The sequence below is a fragment of the Leptidea sinapis genome, chromosome 45 (genome assembly GCF_905404315.1).
Source record: "Leptidea sinapis chromosome 45, ilLepSina1.1, whole genome shotgun sequence".
Lineage (NCBI taxonomy): Eukaryota > Metazoa > Arthropoda > Insecta > Lepidoptera > Pieridae > Leptidea > Leptidea sinapis.
Window position 1 is genome coordinate 7,989,070 of NC_066309.1, and position 22,190 is coordinate 8,011,259.

Sequence of the window (22,190 nt, forward strand, 5' to 3'; positions counted from 1 at the left end):
TATGGGATTTTTTTAACGATTTTTTTTTAACTACAACAGGGTAGTTGAAATAGATCTCTGAACATATTTACTATTATTAGTAGCCTATAATTATCTGTTTTAAACAGGTACCATTATAATTTGTGAACATTTTTGTTATTAGAGCAATGAAGAAATAATAGCTCATTCTGACCATACAATAGCTGCAGAAAATCTGGTATATCTATCTCAAGATGTGAGCTACATGGTGACAGCCGACCTGGCTGTAGACCCAAGTGTAGAATGTGTTACTGAGGAAGTTATAACCGATGACTGGGTCATTGGAGGTGGACAAGACAGGTTTTTATCTCTCTCTTATCTTAAATGCCTATAGAATCATCATAACATTTTTACTTTATATTTTTGTGGAAGAGCAGGACAAACGAGAATGGGGTTTACTGATGGTAAGTCCACAGCTCATACTCTCTTGTAACACCAGAGTAATCACAACTAATCACACGACGGTAAGAAAATAATGAGTGTTATTATCAGATGAAACAAAAATTAACATTCTAAATTCATATGGAAAGCACTACGTTAATAAACCAAGCTTTCAATTATAAATACACAAGGAGCATAATCAAGCATGGTGTGGGTAATATCAAAGTATGGAAATGTTTTCCCGGACCTATTCGAAAGATTGAAGGTACAATGGAACAATTTCGGTATGAAAACATATTAGATGACACAATGATTACATAATGACACTCTGACGACCATTTGCCAGTAACCGGGATCTTTCAACATGATAATAACGCTAGACACACGGACAATAATATCAAATCTTTTATTAGGGAATAGCGTATTATATCTGAGACTGGCCTGCAAATACTTCGGACTTAAACTCTATTAATAATCTGTGGTATGTCATTAAAATGACTGTCTCAAATAAACGCAACTCCAGTCCAAACAAACTATATGAAGCTATTGATCTAAATCCCAATCGAAAAATGGCTGACATTGCTTGAATCTTGAATTGACAGCTACGAAAATAAATATAAATAATAACTAAATTTATTAGCCCTTGAACAGTAGTAAATAATATAATACTGATAACTTATGCTTATAAATTATATTTTCACTTGATTGGTATTTTTCTGTTGTTTCTAATTATGTCTATTACTGTTGAAAAGTCATTGAACAATGTTGCATGTTGTTGTATGCTTATTTTCATTTCCATAAAAAAGTGTTACTGCAAATCATCATGTTTAATGTTTAAGAAAGTGTTTCTAATTTTATGTCCACCACTGTATCTTAATATACATAAATCTCGTGTCACAATGTTTGTCCTCAATGGACTCCTAAACTAATGAACGGATTTCAATGGGGATTACTTCATGGAGTGCAGTTTAGTCCAACTTAAGAGATAGAATAGTTTTTATTTCGATTTGGGAACCATAATTATTTTTATTTCCAATATTTGTTTTGTTTGGACATATTTTCTGTGAGAGTATTTTTGACGCGCGGTTTGACAGTTCTGCTGTGAAACAATTTCATTATAACAACAGGGAGCATTTTTTACGAAATAATTCTTGATGTTTTGAAATATTATTTGCAAATTCCTACAAAACAGTATTTTTTTTATTATCTACAGAACAATGTCTGTCGGGGCAGCTAGTATATTGTATATTCTATTCATTTCAAGGTCCATATCAGGTGGCCATGAAATCTAAATTTTATCTTCACAAATCTTAATTTATATTACATTTAGACTTTTATCTCCTTACATCAATACTCTCTTATCCAAGTATTCCTATATTTATTTATTTAACTATAAGTATATAATAGTATTGTGCTGTGTATTTTGTTTGTTATTTAAATATCATGACCACCTTTAGTGTTAAAATCCGATTCACTGACATTCCAATAATTCCTGCCTCTTGTGCAACTCTCATTATCATTGTACATAATATGTATATTGGTATTAATATCATGGTTTCTTCTTGTAAATTAAAAACAATTTGATTTGTTCTTCAATAAAATATTCAATTATCCATTGGCATGGAAATGTTAACATTAAGGAATGTAATTTAATTCAAATGCTTCATCACAATGCAATTACACACAACACACAAGATCTTGTTTAATAATGTTGAGGTACCAATGTTTATCTCCAAAACATAGAGAATGAAAATTAGTAAGCGTAGTCTATGGAATTAAAAGGTTAAGTGTCACAGATGACAGTTGACATAATGTAGAAAAAGGCTCGATCTACATAATTAAAAATGGGTGTTTTTGTGAAAAATAGAAAATAAGGAGAAAACATGTAAACGGAAGAAAATAAAACGAAATTATTAAATAAGATGTTTTATTCTGCTGGAAACTACTCCCCAACAAATAATATTATTCTAGTCTTTATTGTATTTCAGAGTGGAGGTACCCATGGAACAACTAGTCGCACCTATATGTGATATCAAATTAGAGAATGACCTAGATGTGCCTTTGCCAACAGATCAGGTGAATTGACATTGTATTAATTGCCTTATTGTTGTCTATATATATATACACTCAAACTTGGATAAGTGAGAGTTCAAAAGACTGCAATATCAATTTCGCGTAAACACGTTTATCACAAACTCGAGTTTCTAATTTATAAAAGTTCAGAAATTGGAATTTTTCACTCACAGACGTTTAATCAGAAGTTCTCAAACTTTATCCCATAGACCACTTTCAAAATTTGGCTGGTTACGGTGGACATTACAGCTACATTTATACCAGGTCCCCAAAACTCGAAAAAAAAAGGGAAGATTAGGTCTTACTATGGAAATTTGCGTTGCGGCTGAGTTCCAACAACAATTTGCATGATTAGAATACTTATATTTAATTTTTGACACCCTAATAAAACACATCAAAAAATTGATAAGAACATTGTTATTGAATCAAAAAATTAATACTATTTTCAGCCAATATATTTCGGCGATTCAAACGCGCAATATATACGATATAATACGATAACAGTCGTAATATAATAAATTAGACATTAAAAACGTAACGTAACTTCTGCAATGACAATCATATAGTCAAAATTTTAATGGGACGGATGAACTTGATGGATTGAAATCAAATTATAAATATTTGGCTTCAGTTTTGTTAGGAATAACCGTAAATCTCCCCGTTCTGTGATATTCACATCTGTTAAAAGGTTCGTATGATACGAGGAGGGAAACACTATCATAAGCTTTCTCACAGTTCCTCACAGTAAAGGATACTTTTCGGGAACTTAGATTAGATACTAACAAGGTAGTTAATATTATGGGTGTTTATTTCTAACCGTACTAACTCTTGTTGCCTATTCTTCAGTTCACAAATAAAACCACAGCTATTTCAACCGATAATTTTCCTTTTAAATCAGCTCTTTATATACTGCAGTCAGCTAAATTAAAATAAAAAATCTCTCCACCTTGACGTTGGCCGAATCGTCGATATTCAGTCGACGGAGCCAGTTAATATATAAAAAAAAAATCAAAATTCGCCTTAAAAAGTATTGGTTCCCAGCTATTATTTTTATTTATTTTGTTGGCAGTGAATGTGAAATTGAAAGCAAACTATTTTTTTTGTATTTATCAGGATGAATACACGGCAATGCGTCCGTTCCCTTGTGACTTCTGTTCACGGCGGTTCCGTAAGAAGGCGGCTCTAATGAACCACATGGTCGCCCACCAGAACGACCGACCTCACGTATGTAACCTGTGTGGAGTGAGATATGTTCGGAAGTGTGATCTCATGAACCATCTAAAAGTACATGCATATATACCCGATGATGCGCAGTATGGTAATAGTGAGTATCTTATAAATATTAATAAAACCGTTACACAAATTCAATTTATATTTTAAAAGTATTTATTTAATTAACTAACTGACCCGACAGACGTTGTTCTGTATATCTTTATATATATATTTCTTGTGTGCGTGTGTATGTCACTGAACTCCTCCTAGACGGCTGGACCGATTTTGATGAAATTTTTTGTGGGAGTTCAAGGGGATTTGAGGATGGTTTAGATTCACAATTCAACTACCTCCTAAACGGCTGGACCGATTTTGATGATATTTTTGTGTGTTCCAGTGAATTTGAGATTGGTTTAGATTCTCAATTCCGTCCTTATAATAATTCTCCTGCTCATGTGTATGTTAGTGAACTCCTCCTTACGGCTGGACAGATTTTTCAAATTTAAGACGTGTGTACAGGACAACGTCTGTTGGGTCCACTAGTAATAAATGAAATAATGTTTTTGTATGAATTTGTCAATAATATATCATAACATCAAAAATTACTTCGTAAAATATGCACCCTGCTGTCGTAATGAAATTGTTTCACATCAGAATTGTCAAACCGTGCGTCAATAATTTCTCTCAAAAATAATTTAAGACCAAAATTATCCAAATCGGTCCAGCCGTTCTCGAGTTTTAGCGAGACTAACGAACAGCAATTCATTTTTATATATATAGATATTGATAATGCATACTGATAATTGAAATGTCACATTCAGGTGAAATACTGCAAGATGATACCCTCATAAAACCAAGAAAGAAGAGGGGGAGACGAAAAAAGAAGGAGGCGGAAGAGGTATTTCATATTTTATTATTATTTATCTGTACGGAGTAATTGCATGAACGAATGAAACTAATGCTTTATAATATGTTACCTGTGAAATAGTTTCTTAATAATTCATGATCAAAATGAGAGAATTCAATGATAGCCATAGAAAAAAGCATTTTTTTTTATTAATTTATTTAAAGTACAATGTAGTTTATAGCTTACAATATAATAACACACATTTAAACTTTTAGAGTCTTATCTGTGTGTGAAGCCGCTTAAAATTAAATTACATAATATTTAAAAAGAAAAGAACAATTATTTTCAACTACAGTTATTATAACATAGATCTTATTTTAAACAAAGTATTATAGAAATCAATAAAATGGAAATCAAAATAATTATCGACTAAACGTTAGCAATTACGAATTAGTTGTCTACTTAGCTTACTACAGACAAAATAATTATTATATTAATGACTGATTTTGTGAGAAGTACTTTTTTAACAATGACTTATTATTTTTTCTTATGTATAATTTTTGAATGTCTATAGGAGTCTCGTTTAAGTATTATAGAGGAATGACGTAGTTTGTTCTGATCTTATTATTTGTACAAGTTGATCTTTTTATCTATCTAATACTTTTACCTATGGCGAATATTTTTATAAAAGTACACAAAGGAACTGTTATAACATTGCCTATTAATTTATAAGTTTGTTCTCCAGAATGGCGTAACAGAGCACATGACGTCGGCGCGGACGCAGCAGTGGTCGCGGCGGGGTCGTACGAAGCCCCCGTCGCCCCCCTCGCCCCCCTCGCCCCCCTCGCCCCCCTCGCCCTCCCTGTCCCCCTCTCCTTCTCCCTCGCCCCCCGTCTCGCCTCCCTCCGCGCCCCCTTCACCTCCCGCGCCCCTCGACCCGTCGAGACCCTTCGTCTGCAGACACTGTGGGGTTGGATTCGCAAGGGAAAAGGCGCTTCAGTCGCATGCCCGGGTATGTTATTTAGAAATTGCAACAAGCGAAACCTAATATTAATACCATCAAGTTGGTACGCGGTGGTCGAACCATGTGCCAACGTGTTTTTGAAATCATATTATGTACGGTTATTCAATGTTCAAGCTTTGATGGTAGTTTTGAATATTGTGTGTAAAGTTAGTAAACCTCATTGTGCAGTCGCGGTTGCCAAAATACTAAAATATTTTTTTTTAACTAATGTATTAGGAACCTACTTACCTATCACTAGATTTTTGACTGCTTTAATAATATATACACAAACAGGGTCTTTCTACTGCACCGGATGTATCAAGCTGAAACTGTTATAATGTCAATGGTACCTTTTGTGTCTACAACTTATAGCAAAACTCCTTTTTTCATACAATTTTTTGTTGTTAATAATGCTCAACTTGCCTTGAGTGGAATTATATCTGTGCAAAGTAAGTAACATATAGAAAACCCCCAATCGCATCCATCTGTTCGTGCTTAACTCATAAGTTATAACTGAACTAAATTTAATGCGGTTTTTTTATGGACTAGCAGGACGTGATCACAGGCGCCCACATTCTATTGCAACACCAGAGGAATCACATTGCGCTTTTTTGAAGGTACCTATGTCGCCGGAAGCTCATTCCGCAGCTTTGTAGAACGTGGAAAAAAGCTACTTGAAACCCGCACTGTGGAGGACCGCCACATATCCAGATATTGGGGATGGTATCCTAACTTATGGCGTGTCGTGCGAAGGTGGAATTCGTCGGCAGGAATCAAGTTACACAGCTCTTCGGAACACTCCCCGTGATAAATGCGTTAGAAGACACACCATGAAGCGATGTCTCTACGCAACGCCAAGATATCCAGCTATTCACAGAGCTCTGGGTCCACGACAATTCGAGTTGCTCTACGTTGCACGCGGTCAAATAGATCGATCTAATACTGGGGTGCGCCAGACCAGAGATGATAGCAATACTTCATGTATGGCCGGACCTGCACTTTGTAGAGCGCTAGAATGTGGGCCGGCTTGAAGTATTGCCGTGCTCTATTAATGACGCCCAGCTTCTTCGAAGCCAATTTGGCTTTGCCCTCCAGATGGCCACGGAATTAGCAATCGCTCGAGCTTTAAGGGAGGTGTTGTCGAAGAGTGGTGATACGACAAATTGATTTTTTTTAGTGGTTAACGCGCAAACTTGAGTCTTCTGGTGGGGTTAAATTGGACAAGGTTCAATTAACCCCATTCCGCGACCTTCTCAAGAGAGGACTCGATAGAAGACACAAGTTTTTCCCGGCACAAGTCGACGATTGCCCGAGAGAGACCTGCACGATCCGTGTATATGGCCAATGTATGTTGGAGGTGTCCAAAATATCATTGATAGCTCACATCTCCGCTATGCAGAGCTCACATCTCCTCCCCGCTTTGGTGGAAACCGGGCCTAATGTACAAAAGTGATCTCAGATCCACGGCGGCGACTCTCCGATCGAGTGCAACGAATGTGGCGAGCTGTGTTGGTCGCGGGAGGCGCTTGTGTCGCACGCGGCCGGCCGGCACCCGAACCTGCCTGCGCGCTCGCGGGCCCCGCGCGACCCCTACAGCGACAACTCGGGTGAGATAAATAATAGCAAGTAGGTGTATTACCTGGTCCTGCCCATTACAATGCCACACAACACAGTGTTGAAAAACGCAAGAATTCTGCGTGGCACTATAAATGCGCTCGTAACCTTGAGACATAAGACGTCTCGTTTGCCCAGTAATTTCACTATTTGCGCCCTTTAGACCGAAACACAGTAATGTTTACATATTATGGCTTCACGGCAAAAATAGGCGCCGTTGTGGTACCCATAATCTAGCCGGCATCCTGTGTAAAGGTGCCTCCCACTGATATTGAAAGTGCATGTTGTTCATCCGAATCTTCTTATTGAAGTTTTAGATTATATCTATCTAGATTTGTTAAATTAATAATTTCATTCAGATGTTATTTGGGTGACGTACGTATCCTCACCACTACCACGTAGTGCTCTTTTTACGTGGCGCTAGTGGGCTAGCTAGGGTGTATGGCTTAGTGTATAGCTAGCTAGCTATACGCTAAGTTTTCACTCTTGTCTGTACTAATTATTATAATTAATTTCTGTGTTGTAAAGGCGATGATATGGACTTCCGACTGTCACCGCTGAGTCAAGACCGCGATCATCGGGAGAGAGTGCGCGAGCGGGGCGTCATGGACAAAGTGAGAGGGCCCGAGCTGTTTTGTGAAGACTGCGGCGTGGCCTTCCAGCGCGTCGACCTTCTGCGGAGACACGTCACGGCTGCGCACAGGTACGCCACTTTAGTTAACGATCTCACAAGAAACCCCAAAAATAATTTTTATATTAAGTATTTAAAATCACTTATTGAACGTCAAAAACTACCACGTATTCGAAATAGTGTGCCTAATACCTGAGAAGAACGGACGCAAGAAATACAGCAGGGCTTTTATTTTAGTTACAATATACATGATGAGGAAAGAACCTCTGCATTGTTTTAAAAGGTGTGACGTCAAAATTGTTGATTTGCTGGTGATCACTTATAATTGGATCATCGAAAGAAAGCTGCTCGAGTATTTGATCACCTTCGTATATTACACGACGTCCCAGACAGGTACGACTGCCCCTATTGTGGTCGAGTTTTCTTCTCACCCCCTGTGTGAGGGCGGAAGGAGGGTGTCAGGGCGGAGCCCTATACCCCGGCACTTTTTCTCCGAGTCGGGAGAGTCATTGGGTATGTTTGGGGTCGTCGCTACTTGCTTGGGGCACAATTATAATGTTTTTTTTTTAGATTTTTTTTTTCGTTGTAGGTTAGTCTGTCAGTCTGTCAATTTTCGTCTTTGTCGGGGTCTTGTGGAGTTTTCATCCTCCTCTTCAATTACACAATCCCTTGAATACGCCTTCATTTTTCTTCTACCCTCCTCATCTGGGGGTCTTGCGTGTAGCGGGGCAATTCCCACCAGATGAGGGTGTGAAGAGGCGTCTGTTCGCCGGAACATATCTGTTGTAAGCCTTCTTACGAAGGCGTCTATATTTTCAATTTTTAAATCTTTTGAGATCGTTGAGTTTCGTACGTAGCGCAGTGCCCCCACTATGGCACGCAACGCAAGGTTTTCTTGTGCTTGCAGGCTGTCCCGGTTCCACGCTGTGAGATACGGGTACCAAGCTTCTGCTGCATAGGTCAGTCTGGACCGTATGTATGTCTTGTATATCATCATTTTAGTTCCTAGTGGCAGCTTGGACCGCAGGATGGGCTGGAGCTTGGCGCGAGCACCCCTCGCCATCCCAATGGTGTTGTCTATATGCTTCTTGAAGCTGGGTCTCCGGTCAATGGTAACTCCCAGGTATTTGACGTCCGGCCTCCATGGGAGTTCCTCCGACATCAGCTTCAAGGGTGAGGGTAGTTTCGTATTTCCGGTGATGATCGCCTGCGTTTTCGTCACGTTCACAACTAATCGCCATTTCTTTAACCATTCTGGTAGCGCTTTTAATGTTGGTTGGAGCCTTTTTACTGTAATCTCAGGTCTGTAGGAGGATGCGTAGAAAGCTGCATCATCCGCGTAATGTGCTAGCTTAGCCTGCCCAACGACCGGGATATCGTCAGTATACCAGGCATAGCAATGCGGAGAGAGACAGCTTCCTTGAGGTACTCCAGCTCTCACTGGCCTAACACTCGATTGGCAATCCTCCACACAGACAAGGAATCTTCTGTTTGTAAGAAATGCAGCTAATATTTTGACCGAGCCCTATAAATACGGCCATACGGTCGACAATAGGGGCAGATAGTCAAAATATTAGCTGCCCCTATTGTCGACCGTATGGCCGTATTTATAGGGCCCGGTGCACGTGAACGTGTTTTCAATTCATGTTTTTTACAATAATTTCACAGCACCAATGTAATCAAAGGTGATTTATGAACTATTTTTAACTAAAATTGGTAAACTGAATTGTTCTCGTTTTTATAGTAGGTGTGGTGTAGTATTTGCGCCGATATACATAACATATAATTAAATAGCCTGAGTGTGTTCGTTCCATTCCCAGTCAGTGGAGTCATTATGAAAATCATTTATCTTATCTCTTATTATTAGTAACCTTTACTGACCGATTTATTGTTATTATCATCAGCAGGGTGGTTTCCAATTACATAGTTAGGTCGCGGGTCACCTGATATCAAAATTATTGATCACCGCCGCCTTTACTCACCAGAGGAATCAAGAGTGTTGTTAACCGTTTAGGAACATGTAATTGTTTTATTTAGGTTCCTATTTTGAATCATTCTCGAAATACTTCTAGGAAACTCCTACAGTTTGATTATACGTGGCAGAAAGTGGATGGTGAGGATGATAGCCAAGTTTGGCATCTTGTGCCAAGGTAGTTTATGGCGGTAGGTATCTGATTATATAACTCTTTGGATTTTAATGACAATAAGGGACAAGACGAGTAGGAGATTCAGCTGATGGTAATTGATATGCCCTGTCTATTACAATGCGAGCCACTATGGGTTCTTGAAATATCTAAACATTCTGAGCGATAGTAGTATCGCAATTGTAGAATTGCGCTCGCCACCTTGAGACATAAGATGTTAAGCCTCATTTGCCCAGTAATTTCACTAAATACGGCGTCCTTCAGACCGAAACAATAATGCTTACACATACTAAACCCCCGGACTATATCATAAGCGTGTCAAATTTTAGCACTTTTAAATATAAACTCAAAAGGTTGAGGCTCGAATTGTCGGGACCCAGTGCTCTGTGAACGGCTGGATCACTTGGCGTTGCGTAGAGACGTCGCTTCATTGTGTGTCTTCTACCGCATTTATCACGGGGAGTGTTCCGAAAAGCTGTTTAACCTGATTCCTGCCGCCGAATTCCACCTTCGCACGACACGCCACAAGTTAGGATATCATCCTCACCATCTGGATGTGTGGCGGTCCTCCACAGTGCGGTTTACAAGGATCTTTCTTCCACGTACTACAAAGCTGTGGAATGAGCTTCCTTGTGCGGTGTTTCCGGGACGATACGACATGGGTACCTTCAAAAAAAGCGCGTACACCTTCCTTAAAGGCCGGCAACGCTCCTGTGATTCCTCTGGTGTTGCAAGAGATTGTGGGCGGCGGTGATCACTTAACAACAGGTGACCCGTACGTTCGTTTGTCCTCCTATTCCATAAAAAAAAGGCTCTTAAGGCCCATTGAGCGTTTGCGCGCTACTCATATAATGAACTAGCTGACCCGGCAAACGTTGTTTTGCCATATAAAGTATAATTCACGCGATAGTTTTATAAGTAATAAAATATTGCCTATATTGTAGCCTGTACATCATTTTGTTTTATTGTCAATAGTTTTTGCAGCGCACGCAAAAATAGGTTTTCGATTTTACACCTTGTGTTACAAAATAGCAATTTTATTACGGATCCCTAATTTTGAAAAAAAAACACAGCCTATAGCCTTCCTCGATAAATGGACTACCCAACACTGAAAGAATCATTCAAATCGGACCAGTAGTACCAGAGATTAGCGCGTTCAAACAAACAAACAAACACTGCAGCTTTATAATATTAGTATAGATTTATAATTAATTGTATTATTATGTTAAGTATGTATGACGTGTAATAGAATAAAAACTTGAACTAAAAATTTGAACATTACTGCTTACTGGTACACAAGGCCGGTATCCTGTAGCAAAGGAAGGCGAAGCTGATAGAAAGCGTCCTTTATGAATAAAATATAATGTAAAGGTTTGTATAATATAGTGTAAAGCCACTTCATATGGCTATTTGTATTTGTGTATTTGTTATATTTGGCAAATAAATTGCCATGTGTGGACAGTTTATTTGACAAAGTGTTGGCCTTATTTGATAAACTAAAATAGCCGTGCGCTTGCCGGATTTTCGAGGCACATCAAAGAGGTCAAAACAGTGCTAAAATTCCTGGAATTTTACATTGGAACACCTTGCATTCTGCTTCCAAATGTTTGTGTGTTTGTTATTTGGCTGCCACGTGTGGATGGTTGTATTTGCCTTTATTTGCATGTTTGCCTGAACGTCATGTGTTTTGCCAAACACAACAAACACCCAATAGCGAATACAAATAGCCATGTGAAGTGCTAGCATAAAGGATGTTTGTGTCGCGTGTTCCAGCTACAAGCGTCACGACAGCGCGAGCAGCACGTGGGCAGAGCACGAGCACACGTGCGACGTGTGCGGCGAGAGTTGTCCCGACGCGCTGCAGCTGCTAGCGCACGCCGAGAGACACGCCGAGAGGCCGCGACCCGCCGCCTCCAGGTGCTCACGACGGATACCTTCTACTGTCACTAATCTGAATACTTATCGCCTTATATTGGGACGCGTGAATTGCAATTACCATACAAACTTCTATCGCTTGTAAGCTATACGTCGTCCCATTGAGTTAATCATGTGTTGAACACTTATTATAAAGAAAAATCTATTACAAATCTGTCTTTCTGTTGTTTAGCGGTCAACAATCCTTAAACATTGCTTATATTTAAACAAGAATCGAGGTTTGTCCTAGCTTTGAACTATAACTATATTGGGCGTAACTATGGATAGATAAGATCTTGTCATTATACGGTGACAGCAATGTATCCGTAACTAGAGATACGTAATTGAAAACGGCCGTTAGATAATAAGATGACAGATGGGTCGTGCGCAAGCGTGACGACTTCCAGCCTCCAGAACAAGCCGGATTCCGAAAAGGCTTTAGCACCATACCACATACATACACTATAGCAGAAGACCGAGGAATATTACCAGCCACTATCCTTGGCGTTCGTGGCCAAAATCCTTTGATTCAATCATGACCTGGGCTGTGCTTCAGTCTCTCCAGAGGTGCCACATTGATTACCGATATATCGAAGCGTTGCAGTGTTTGTACGGAAACGCCACCATGTCAGTAGTCTCCAGGATCAGATCTCGAAGCCTATCCGACTACAGCGGGGAGTCAGACAAGGCGATGTCATATCGCCCAAGCTTTTCACCGCTGCGTTGGAATATGTCTTTACACTTCTAGACTGGAACGAACTGGGCATCAATATCAACGGGGAATACATCACTCACCTTCGATTTAAGAGACTTAAGCCATATGCTCGATGGCCTCAATACAGCTTCCCATGGAGTAGGTCTCAAAATTAACATGGACAAGATGAACATCATGTTAAATATCCGTGTCGCACCTACTCCCATAGCAATTGGGAACTGTACTCTCGAAATTGTCGACGAGTAGTACGTCTACCTTGGACAAACAATCCAGTTAGGCAGATCCAATTTTGCGGAAAAGGTCACTCGTAGAATCCAACTCGGATAGGCAGAGTTCGGGAAGCTTCGTAAAATCTTCTCGTCCCAAATACCACGATTCTCATGTCTGATGATGAAGGTTTTCAACCAGTATGTATTGCCAGTGATAACGTACGGTACGGCAGACGAGGTCGCTAACTATGGGCCTGATGAGGAAGCTCATGGTCGCTCAGAGGGCAATGGAGAGGGCTATACTCGGAGTTTACCTGCGAGATCGAATCAGAAATGAGGAGATCCGTAGGAGAACCAAAGTCATTGACATTGCCCAAATGATTGCGAAATTGAAGTGGCAGTCGGCAGGGCACAAAGTTCGACGGACAGGTGGCTGTAAAGTCCTCGAATAGCGACCACGTACCGGAAGATGCAGTGCTGGTAGGCCCCCACAAGATGGACCGACGATCTGGGGAGGCCTTTGTCCAGCAGGGGACGTCTTTCGGCTGATGATGAGACAAATATTTCGTTCCGTTAAACACAAGCTGAACACTGTTTTGTAATAGAAAAAAAAACTCCATTTTAGACGTCTTAATTGTTAGGTCGCTGTCTAACAGAACACGTGTCTAAGCCATGCTTTAATAATTTTTTTTTGTAATAACAGTGTCAAAGTCAATTAAATAAATCAGGCCCATAATAATTTTAATTTATAGCTAAATTATTTTATTTTGAGGCCTGAAGATAGATATAAGATATTTTATCTGAACCTTTCCAAAACGCTTTGCAAATCTATCCAAAACTATTTCAAGATCTAACTCGAGACTGACGAACAGACGCACTCGCAATAGTGATATGATTAAGTAATATTTGGATATAAATACAATTAAATATTACCATTCTTACGTTTGTACCTTTTTAACAGGTTTAAAAAATCGTCGAAGAATCGGAATACACCATCGTCGAATAGCGGAAAACAGTTTCCCTGTAGAGAATGTGGTAAGTATAGTTTAAAACATCACACATTAGATAATTGGGAAAGCGTAATTACTCGTCGAAAAGTATGAGATGTTTTTAAAAGTGAACTTGTGTAAATATGCTTTTTTCATCAAGCAGTTCGGTTTGAAGGGCACCATAGATTTGATATAATATTATGTCTTATTTTAATTAACGCAATCGCCCCCTAAACTTTGAGTTTTGTTGTTCCTCATATTAAGATGGATGTTGGAGAAATTATTATTATTTTTCTTTATTTATACTTTAATAAAACAGCGTGAGACAATTACAATATTATAGTTTTAATAATAGTATTAATTACAAACAAACAATATTATATGTGTACAATATGTACACAAAGAATAGTAAATTAATACAAAATGTACTGTATATAACATATAAATAAATATCTAAATAGTGATCATCAATTCCTCTCACAAAAACGCAAGCACTCTGTTAAAATTATATGCCATTGTATTTACTTTGTTTTGTTAGTAACAGATTATTTTCTTTTATTTGTACAAATAATTATATATTTTGTTTAAATTAGGTAACAACCGTTTAGGATAAAATAAATTGTAATATTATGCATTGTAAATGGTTATTTTGCTTAGAATTAGAACATGTAGGTATTTTTTTTTACAAAATATTGTAATACAATTGCATATAAATACTTTATTATCAATCATTAAGAAAGAGTTCTGTTCTAGTAAAACCAATAGGTATCATTTAAAGTAGAAAAATCGACGTGTCCCTAAGACCCCATGCCAAAAGAAAATGTACAAATATTTTTGTTTGTTAGTCATAATGTTGTTTACAAAATATTATAATTATGACTGGTAACGCTCCCTTGGTTGATCAAGCCAACTTTAGACGAATGTGTGCTACATAGCATGACTGTTCAGTCATTCAATACTCTAAAGAAGTGAGTAAGCCCTAAAGAAGTATTTAGCTCAAAATAATGTAACAAAGATACCACATTAGAGATTTTTCTATGAAAATAAGAGACAACATGAGCAGGACGTTCAGCTTATGGTATTGATACGCCCTGCCTTATTAAAATGAGGTGCCGCTGAGAATTTTTAAAAAACCTTAAAACTCTGAGCGGCATTACAACTGCGTTCATCACCTTGAGACACCAGATGTTGAGTGTCATTGTAGCAGGTTGGTTGTGATGCGCGGTTCGTTGCAGGCAAGGTGTTCGGTTCCCGCAGCTCGCAGCAGATCCACGTGCGCATCCACACGGGCGAGAGGCCCTACGCCTGCCGCTTCTGCTGGAAGGCTTTCGCGGACGGCGGGACCCTTCGCAAGCACGAGCGGATACACACCGGTTACAACTCACTTATAACATTATTATTATTTGCAAAGGGTGGCTATATGGCTAGTCTTGATTGGGTCGTAGTAACACAACGTCCAGAATTGAACTATTGTGTTCGCCACTCATACTTATAGCTCGTCGCCAAGCCATGACGCGTTTACCAACCGCAGTCTCTTGACGCGTGTATTGCAGACATCTGGCAGTAGGGTATAGTCGCCAAGGATAGTGTTACGCTTATGCAATAGTGGGCCTCAATTGCACAGGAGATGAGGCGTTTCATCGGCCTCAAGGCAAAAATCTGCATTTTCTATCGTTTTTTATTCCGACCACACTGAGGTGCTTATTTAGGCGACAGTGCCCAGTTAGCATCCTGAGAGCTATATAGCTGATATCCCGCGACTTAGTCCGCGTAGACACAGGACTGAGCACATAGTAGCAACATTTCAATTAAATCTTATATCTTTAAATGAGCAATTCTTGTATATATATTATCTGAATCTCGAAAACGGCTCCAACGATTTTCATAAAATTTCGTATACAGGGGATTTCGGGGGCGATAATCGATCTAGCTAAGTTTCAATTTAAAAAAATGTAGTTTTATCCGTGTTTTAAAGAGAAACAGTTACGATAACATTAGAATACAAAAGATAAATTTCGTCACAAGAATGTAAGGTACTGTAAGACACGTGGGACATTGGGTGATCCGGAAAGCTGAAGACCCCAATTCGAATACAAATGTCCTATTAGATTGTTTTTTGTTCAAGTTTTGTACATCAATACTTTTCGCAACGCATGCGAAGTAAAGAATATTTTAGGTATTTTTTTTACACCTTGGGCTACATTATTGGAGTTTTAAGTACGGAACCCAATTTTTTTTGATAAATATAATATAGCCTATATCACTCGGGGATAGTGTAGCTTCCCAACAGTGAAAGAATTTTTTAAATCGGTTCCGAAGTATCCGAGCCTATTCAACAAACAAACAATCAAATCTTTCCCCTAATAATATTTGTATTTATAACATATCTATTAGCTCGCTGTAAACGCTGTTTTGACATCCAATTTGGTGCGGATATCATGATTTACTTTATTACATATCGAAAACTCCAACATAGATAAAGTGTAAATTCTGATGGAATATAGCATTTTTTTTACCAACATTTTAACATTTTGTCGAAAAATATATGAATCCTGTAATCACAGTGTCACATAATGTCAATTTTCTTAAAATTGTGGTTTTTAATTTATTTAAAGAGGCTTCAAAAGCAAAATCTTAGGTAAAACGGCCATGGTAGTGCTCGCGACTGAGCGGAACAACCAGCTGTCAGGTCACTCGAAAACCAATGCACGTCCCTGGAATAACTCTGGTGTTGTAAGAAAGCATGTGTAGCAGTGATCACTTACGGCTGTTCCCAATATTCAGTCTATCTCCGGTTGTGGCCTACTTGAGATAAAAATCGTGACTATCGTTGACCTTTCTGTCCCAATAAACTTACCGACGGTAACTCACCTTATCCGTGCACGCTGTCTGTCAATGGAGGACCTATAGCTTACCAGCGATAGAAATTTGTATGGAAATTGCAATTCACGCGTACCAATATAAGGCGATAACAATGACTAATCGGATATATTGGGACAGCTTCAGATTATTGACAGCGGAAGGTAGTAATTTATCTCTATCTGTTGATAGTATATTGGGAACGGCCGTAAGTGATCACTGCTACACATGCTTTCTTACAACACCAGAGTTATTCCAGGGACGTGCATTGGTTTTCCAGCAAGTTAGGCACGAAGATCAAACTAGTAGTTGCGCTTTAGTAGCCGCTGCTAATATGCGTCCGTACCACTGCTTACCAAAGGTTTAGCGTGAGGTAAAACTTACTGGGTGGGTGTTTAATGGAAGTTTGGTTATAGAATAATAGACCCAATTTAACATTAACACTAATGCTATATCATTGTAATTTTTATTGATGCAATGCCTTTTTGCTTAAATGGAATGCACGCCCCTGGAGCTATTACAAGAATGACGCCGTTTTTCTAGGATGTTTACCTTTTCTGGTGGTACCCATGTCATTTCTGAGGAGAATTAAGAATAAAAGAATAGGTACTCAAGGCGTATTGTAGTAAGGTTGCTGTGGTTACTTCTCGCTTGACGGATAAAGGCATTTCTGCTATCAAAATGTGACGGATTCCTTTGTAAATGTACAAGAATATGTAGTGACTTATCGTAATTTTAGTTTTACACAGTCATCCACAGAAATAAATATTCTTATTAACATAATAAATAACCTTTGTACTATATATAATTGGACGTAGTTAAGCAGAAAGGACTCAAACTACATAAAGGCACTTTTGAGTTATAGGCATTTGAAGTTTCAGCTTTCATCTTATCCATATAACTATAAAAAAAAAACAGTTTCTGTGTACATTTAAAAAATAGGGGTTTCACTACATGACAGATTCGACCCTCAGGAGTATGATGGCATACTAAACTCATTTTTTACATACATACTAATCTTCTTTTGACCAAAGTGTGGTTTGAGTCCTTTCTGCTTAACTATGCTAGGGGCACGCTATGATGGCCGTTTTGAAATATTTTAATAGTGATGTGAAATGTCAATTTATTCTCGAAAAAAATATAATCAAATCTATTATTTTGTTGCAACTAGTACCTGATTAAAAATGTTTAATAAAACAAAAATATATATGTTTACTTAATATATTTGAACGAACTGAATATTGGAATGAAAATGAATATACATACTTTATATGCATATAAGAAACATATGAATACAAAAAGCGACCAAAAAAAAAGTTTTAAAAAAGGCCAAATTTAATCAGATTCTTCCATACTGCTATTTTCACTGTCGTCACTGCTATCATCACCTACATTAATTATAAGTTCGTTTTTTAAAATATATTCTTTCATAATCTTCCTTTATTAACTTAACAGTTCTATTCACAACCTTTTCCCAGTCTCCTTCAGTCACATGTACACAAGCTTCTTCTAATATTTTTAGCATTTTTATTGTGGTAAATGGGGGTTCTGTATTGCGTCTTGCAGCATATCCCTTAATTTGAGCCCACATCAACTCAATTTTATTTTTTACTTACTTTATCAAATTGCATTATATTCACAATAGTAAGGCAGTAACCGTATAACTCTATGCCCATGTTCTAACGCTATTACGTCGATATTCGAATCGTCTTATTAATGACGTATTGGATCTTGGTTGGGTTACTAATTCCGCTTTTATTTATGTTTACATCTACGCCATTTTTTTTGAAACCATGCGATGATGTGAGCTTTCTTTTGGGATTAAGCAGGTGGCTTATCAATTTCTTGGCATCGAGTGGTATGGGGCGTTGTCCATAATTATAATAGATGGTTCAGGGAGGCTACACAACATTGAGGTAAACCATTCAGTAAACTGTTCTCCATTCATTTCTTCATGATAGTCTGCAGTGGATTTTGACGCAAAAGCCATGAGAGAACCTTCGACAAACCCGTTGATGGTTCCGGCGTGACAAAATATAAGTCGCGATCCTTTTCCAACAGGAACTTTGGACGTAGATGCTACAGTGTCATCGGTCCAAGAACGGTTTACAGTATGGTTAGCATTAAGCCAATTATTCATCCAAAAACACAACATTTTGCCAATTTTCAATTTCTTTCACTTGCCGTAAAAAACTGTGTTTGTATCGGAATCTAACGGTCTTCTAAATCTTCGTTAAAGAACTTTTCCCACCGAAGAAAAATCCAGCTTCCTTCGGGGATAGCACTAACTTTTTTCTTGTTGGATACTCCTTCAGTAAATAGTAACCGTACACATGTCTTCGGATGGCATCGGCTTCAAAGCTATCAATGCCTGGTTTTGGTCGTTTTCTCTTTTTTGGTGTGTGAAGTTTATTTTCTTCTGTGCCAGTCTCGCCATATTGTTCTTTAGTTATTCGTCTAACAGTTCGTTGTCCAATCGCGCATCAGCTACGCGTCCAACCACTGACGTTATAGGTAAAATTAGAAATTGATTTGACATAAAATTATGATGACAGGTGAAAAGCCATACGCTTGCGCCGTGTGTCCGCGCGCGTTTAACCAGCGCGTGGTTCTGCGGGAGCATGTTCGCTCTCATCACTCCGCACCTGACCGCAGGAACGGTCAGTATACACACAGTCCTTTATAGCTATTCCTGTCTGACTATTGTCAGAGAGAGTGACAAAATAAGGTTTATTGTAGTAGACTATATCTACTTAGATCATATTATATATAATTGTTAATGTTACAGGCGCATACCAGTACACGTGCGCCGTGTGCAGCCGCTCGCTGCCCTCTAGCGGCGAGCTGGTACAACACCTGATACGTCACTGCGACGAGAACACGGCTATGAAGAGAATGCCGCTGGTGAGATCTATCACATTTTTATAAGTTTTAATAATACACTGATGAAAATGGATCGACTAATTTAACTTAATTAATTAATAACCTAACGTAATAAATTCTTTTAACGTAATAGTGAAGTTTAAATTGCTGAAGGTACATTGATTTATGGGCACCACAAATCCAATCAAAATCAGTTTATTCAAGTAGGTCACGGAAATGACACTTATGAATGTCAAAAAAAAAAAATTTCTTATTGAACCTACCGCTACTTCGTAAAGGGTTGAGCTAATGAGAAGAAGTAGCAAGAAACTCATTACCACTCTTTTATATCAAGATATTTTACAGATCATTTCAATTACAATATAATATGTAAAATGTAAACTGATGCAACAAACACAATCAAACGTCAAATAGTCAATGTCTTACACGAGTAAGTCAAAAAAGTAAATGTAAATTAATACAAAAGTTATTGAGTACAGTAGCTGCATCATCCACATACACCATAAATAAATAAAGGTATTTTGTGAGCATTTTATAAGCGTTTATAAATAAATCAACATGTATATATATCCATACATATACAGGGTGTCCCAAAGTTATGGGATATGAAGGGAAAGTACCTTAAATATCGAAGATAGGCTATTTTACTGAAAGAAGACTTTGTTATTTTTAAAAGTTAGTGATTCTGCATTCAAAGATTTTCTAAAAATTACTTGCCTCGTCTGTGAACCGACTTAAATGTAAAAAAAACACCCCTACTCTTATGATGCCAATCGAAAGAATGGCCAAAAACTAATAACTCTTCTTAAGTAACATTGTATTTTAAAAGAAAGTAGTCTATTGTGTACTTTTTTGTAAAATTATCGTTACTTAATTAAATGCTCAAAATGTGATCCCTCTTGTCTTACGCAAATCGCCAATCTTTTAATGAGTCCGCTGCCTGTTGATTTTCTTATCGTTTTATGGTGAATACTCGATATGATATGGCACAATTCTGTTTGTAACTTGCCCAAGTTGTTTTATCGTTTTTATCTTTCACATATCCCTAAAAGAAGAAATCTAATGGTGTAAGGTCCGGGGATCTGGCCGGCCATCTAATCGGTCCTTTCGTACCAATCCAAGTAGGAAAACATTCTTTATATTGTTCCTTTCTTTTAAAATACTACGTTTCTTAAGAAGAGTTATTAGTTTTTAGCCATCCTTTCGATTGGCATTATAAAAGTAGGGGTGTTTTTTTCCACATTTCAGTCGGTTCGATTCCCAGACGAGGCAAGTAATTTTTAGAAAATCTTTGAATGCAAAATTACTAACTTTTAAAAATAACATAAAGTCTTCTTTCAGTAAAATAGCCTATCTTCGATATTTAAGGTACTTTCCCTTCATGTCCCATAACTTTGGGACATCCTGTATATATACACAATAACTTTTAAGAATCTGAAACCGAGTCTCCGGCAACAGGATCATCCTGCCACCACAAGCAGCGCCCGTTCACGAGCATGACGCATGAGCCAGCCATCGCCTCCCTCAACCATATATTTTTAGGGAAGGGCACGACCCGTCCCATGTCGCCGCCACAAGCAGTGACATTTAAGCGAGCATGATGAAACCTGTTACGAGAACTCAGCAAACAACAATAAAATAATCCTAATTTACGTATCATGCAATACTCACCAAGTACCTCTACTTACAATTTGACAATCCTGCTTAAACTTGTAATTAATATTATATTTTACTAACAGTAATCAAAAGCTCAATCCTTTAGGGTAATAAAATCAAAATCACCTTATTCAGGCAGGTCAAGGAAATGACTTTTCTTTTTATATCCACCTCCTTTGAGGGTTGAGATATAATAAGAAGTGGCAAGAAACTCTTTGTGGCTAACACTCACAAATCATTTCAGTTACAATATATGTAAAGTGATGCAGCAATAATACTCAAACTACAAATACTCAAAAAAAATGTAAATTAATACGTAAAAACAAGAGCTATTGAGTACATTCACGGCCGAATACTACTGTATCAACAATAATACTAGGCCATGGTACAGTAGATGCATCAATCTACACACACCGTAAATAAATAAAGGTATTCAGCGACCATTTTATTAGCAATTATAAAAAATATATTTTTTAATTTTAAAAACATGAGGTAGAGTTTCCGGCCACAGGATCATCTTGCCACCGCAAGCAGCGCCCGTACACGAGCATGACGCATGGGCCATCGCCTCCCTCAGACAATTAGTTGAACAAAATGTAACAGCCATGAAAGTTTGGGAGCCCGTAATAGAATACTTTAAAGATTAAGGCGGTATTATAGTCTTAAAAAGTAACATTTTTGAAAATTTACTTAAAATACTTCCACAAATACTCAGTTCCAATTTTTTGACATGTTTACCTTCATTTCTTTATCTAAATTATTGCAGTTTCGAAAACACGATTACGAAAAAATATCTCGATAGATTTATTTTTTGAAAAATCGGCTTTTTTATGAATTGTTTTATATTATTATAAAACTATGATAGTTATAAACACAAAACTTATTTTATTCGATAGAGTTTATTAGTATTTATGAATTTTCCTTGTGGGTTTTATCAATACGCTGTGTGAAATATTTTACTTTAATTTTATTCGTAATATACGCGACGCCTTAGTTGCATGCTCGTTCATTCCAGCAGTACGCCTGTGACCACTGTCAAGGA

The 22,190-nt window shown here is 37.9% G+C and overlaps 1 protein-coding gene across 1 annotated transcript in view; it reads left to right on the forward strand.

Moving 5' to 3' along the window:
* Positions 1-22,190, forward strand: part of LOC126977367 (replication initiator 1-like) — a 34,919-nt gene that overhangs the window by 3,763 nt on the left and 8,966 nt on the right. Inside the window, exons 4-15 of the mRNA XM_050826130.1 lie at positions 143-318; positions 2,388-2,475; positions 3,586-3,796; positions 4,506-4,582; positions 5,277-5,543; positions 6,994-7,141; positions 7,677-7,851; positions 11,697-11,840; positions 13,723-13,796; positions 14,986-15,123; positions 19,165-19,269; positions 19,398-19,513. Coding sequence (XP_050682087.1) covers positions 143-318; positions 2,388-2,475; positions 3,586-3,796; positions 4,506-4,582; positions 5,277-5,543; positions 6,994-7,141; positions 7,677-7,851; positions 11,697-11,840; positions 13,723-13,796; positions 14,986-15,123; positions 19,165-19,269; positions 19,398-19,513 — 1,719 coding nt within the window. The remainder of the gene's footprint in view (positions 1-142; positions 319-2,387; positions 2,476-3,585; positions 3,797-4,505; positions 4,583-5,276; positions 5,544-6,993; positions 7,142-7,676; positions 7,852-11,696; positions 11,841-13,722; positions 13,797-14,985; positions 15,124-19,164; positions 19,270-19,397; positions 19,514-22,190) is intronic.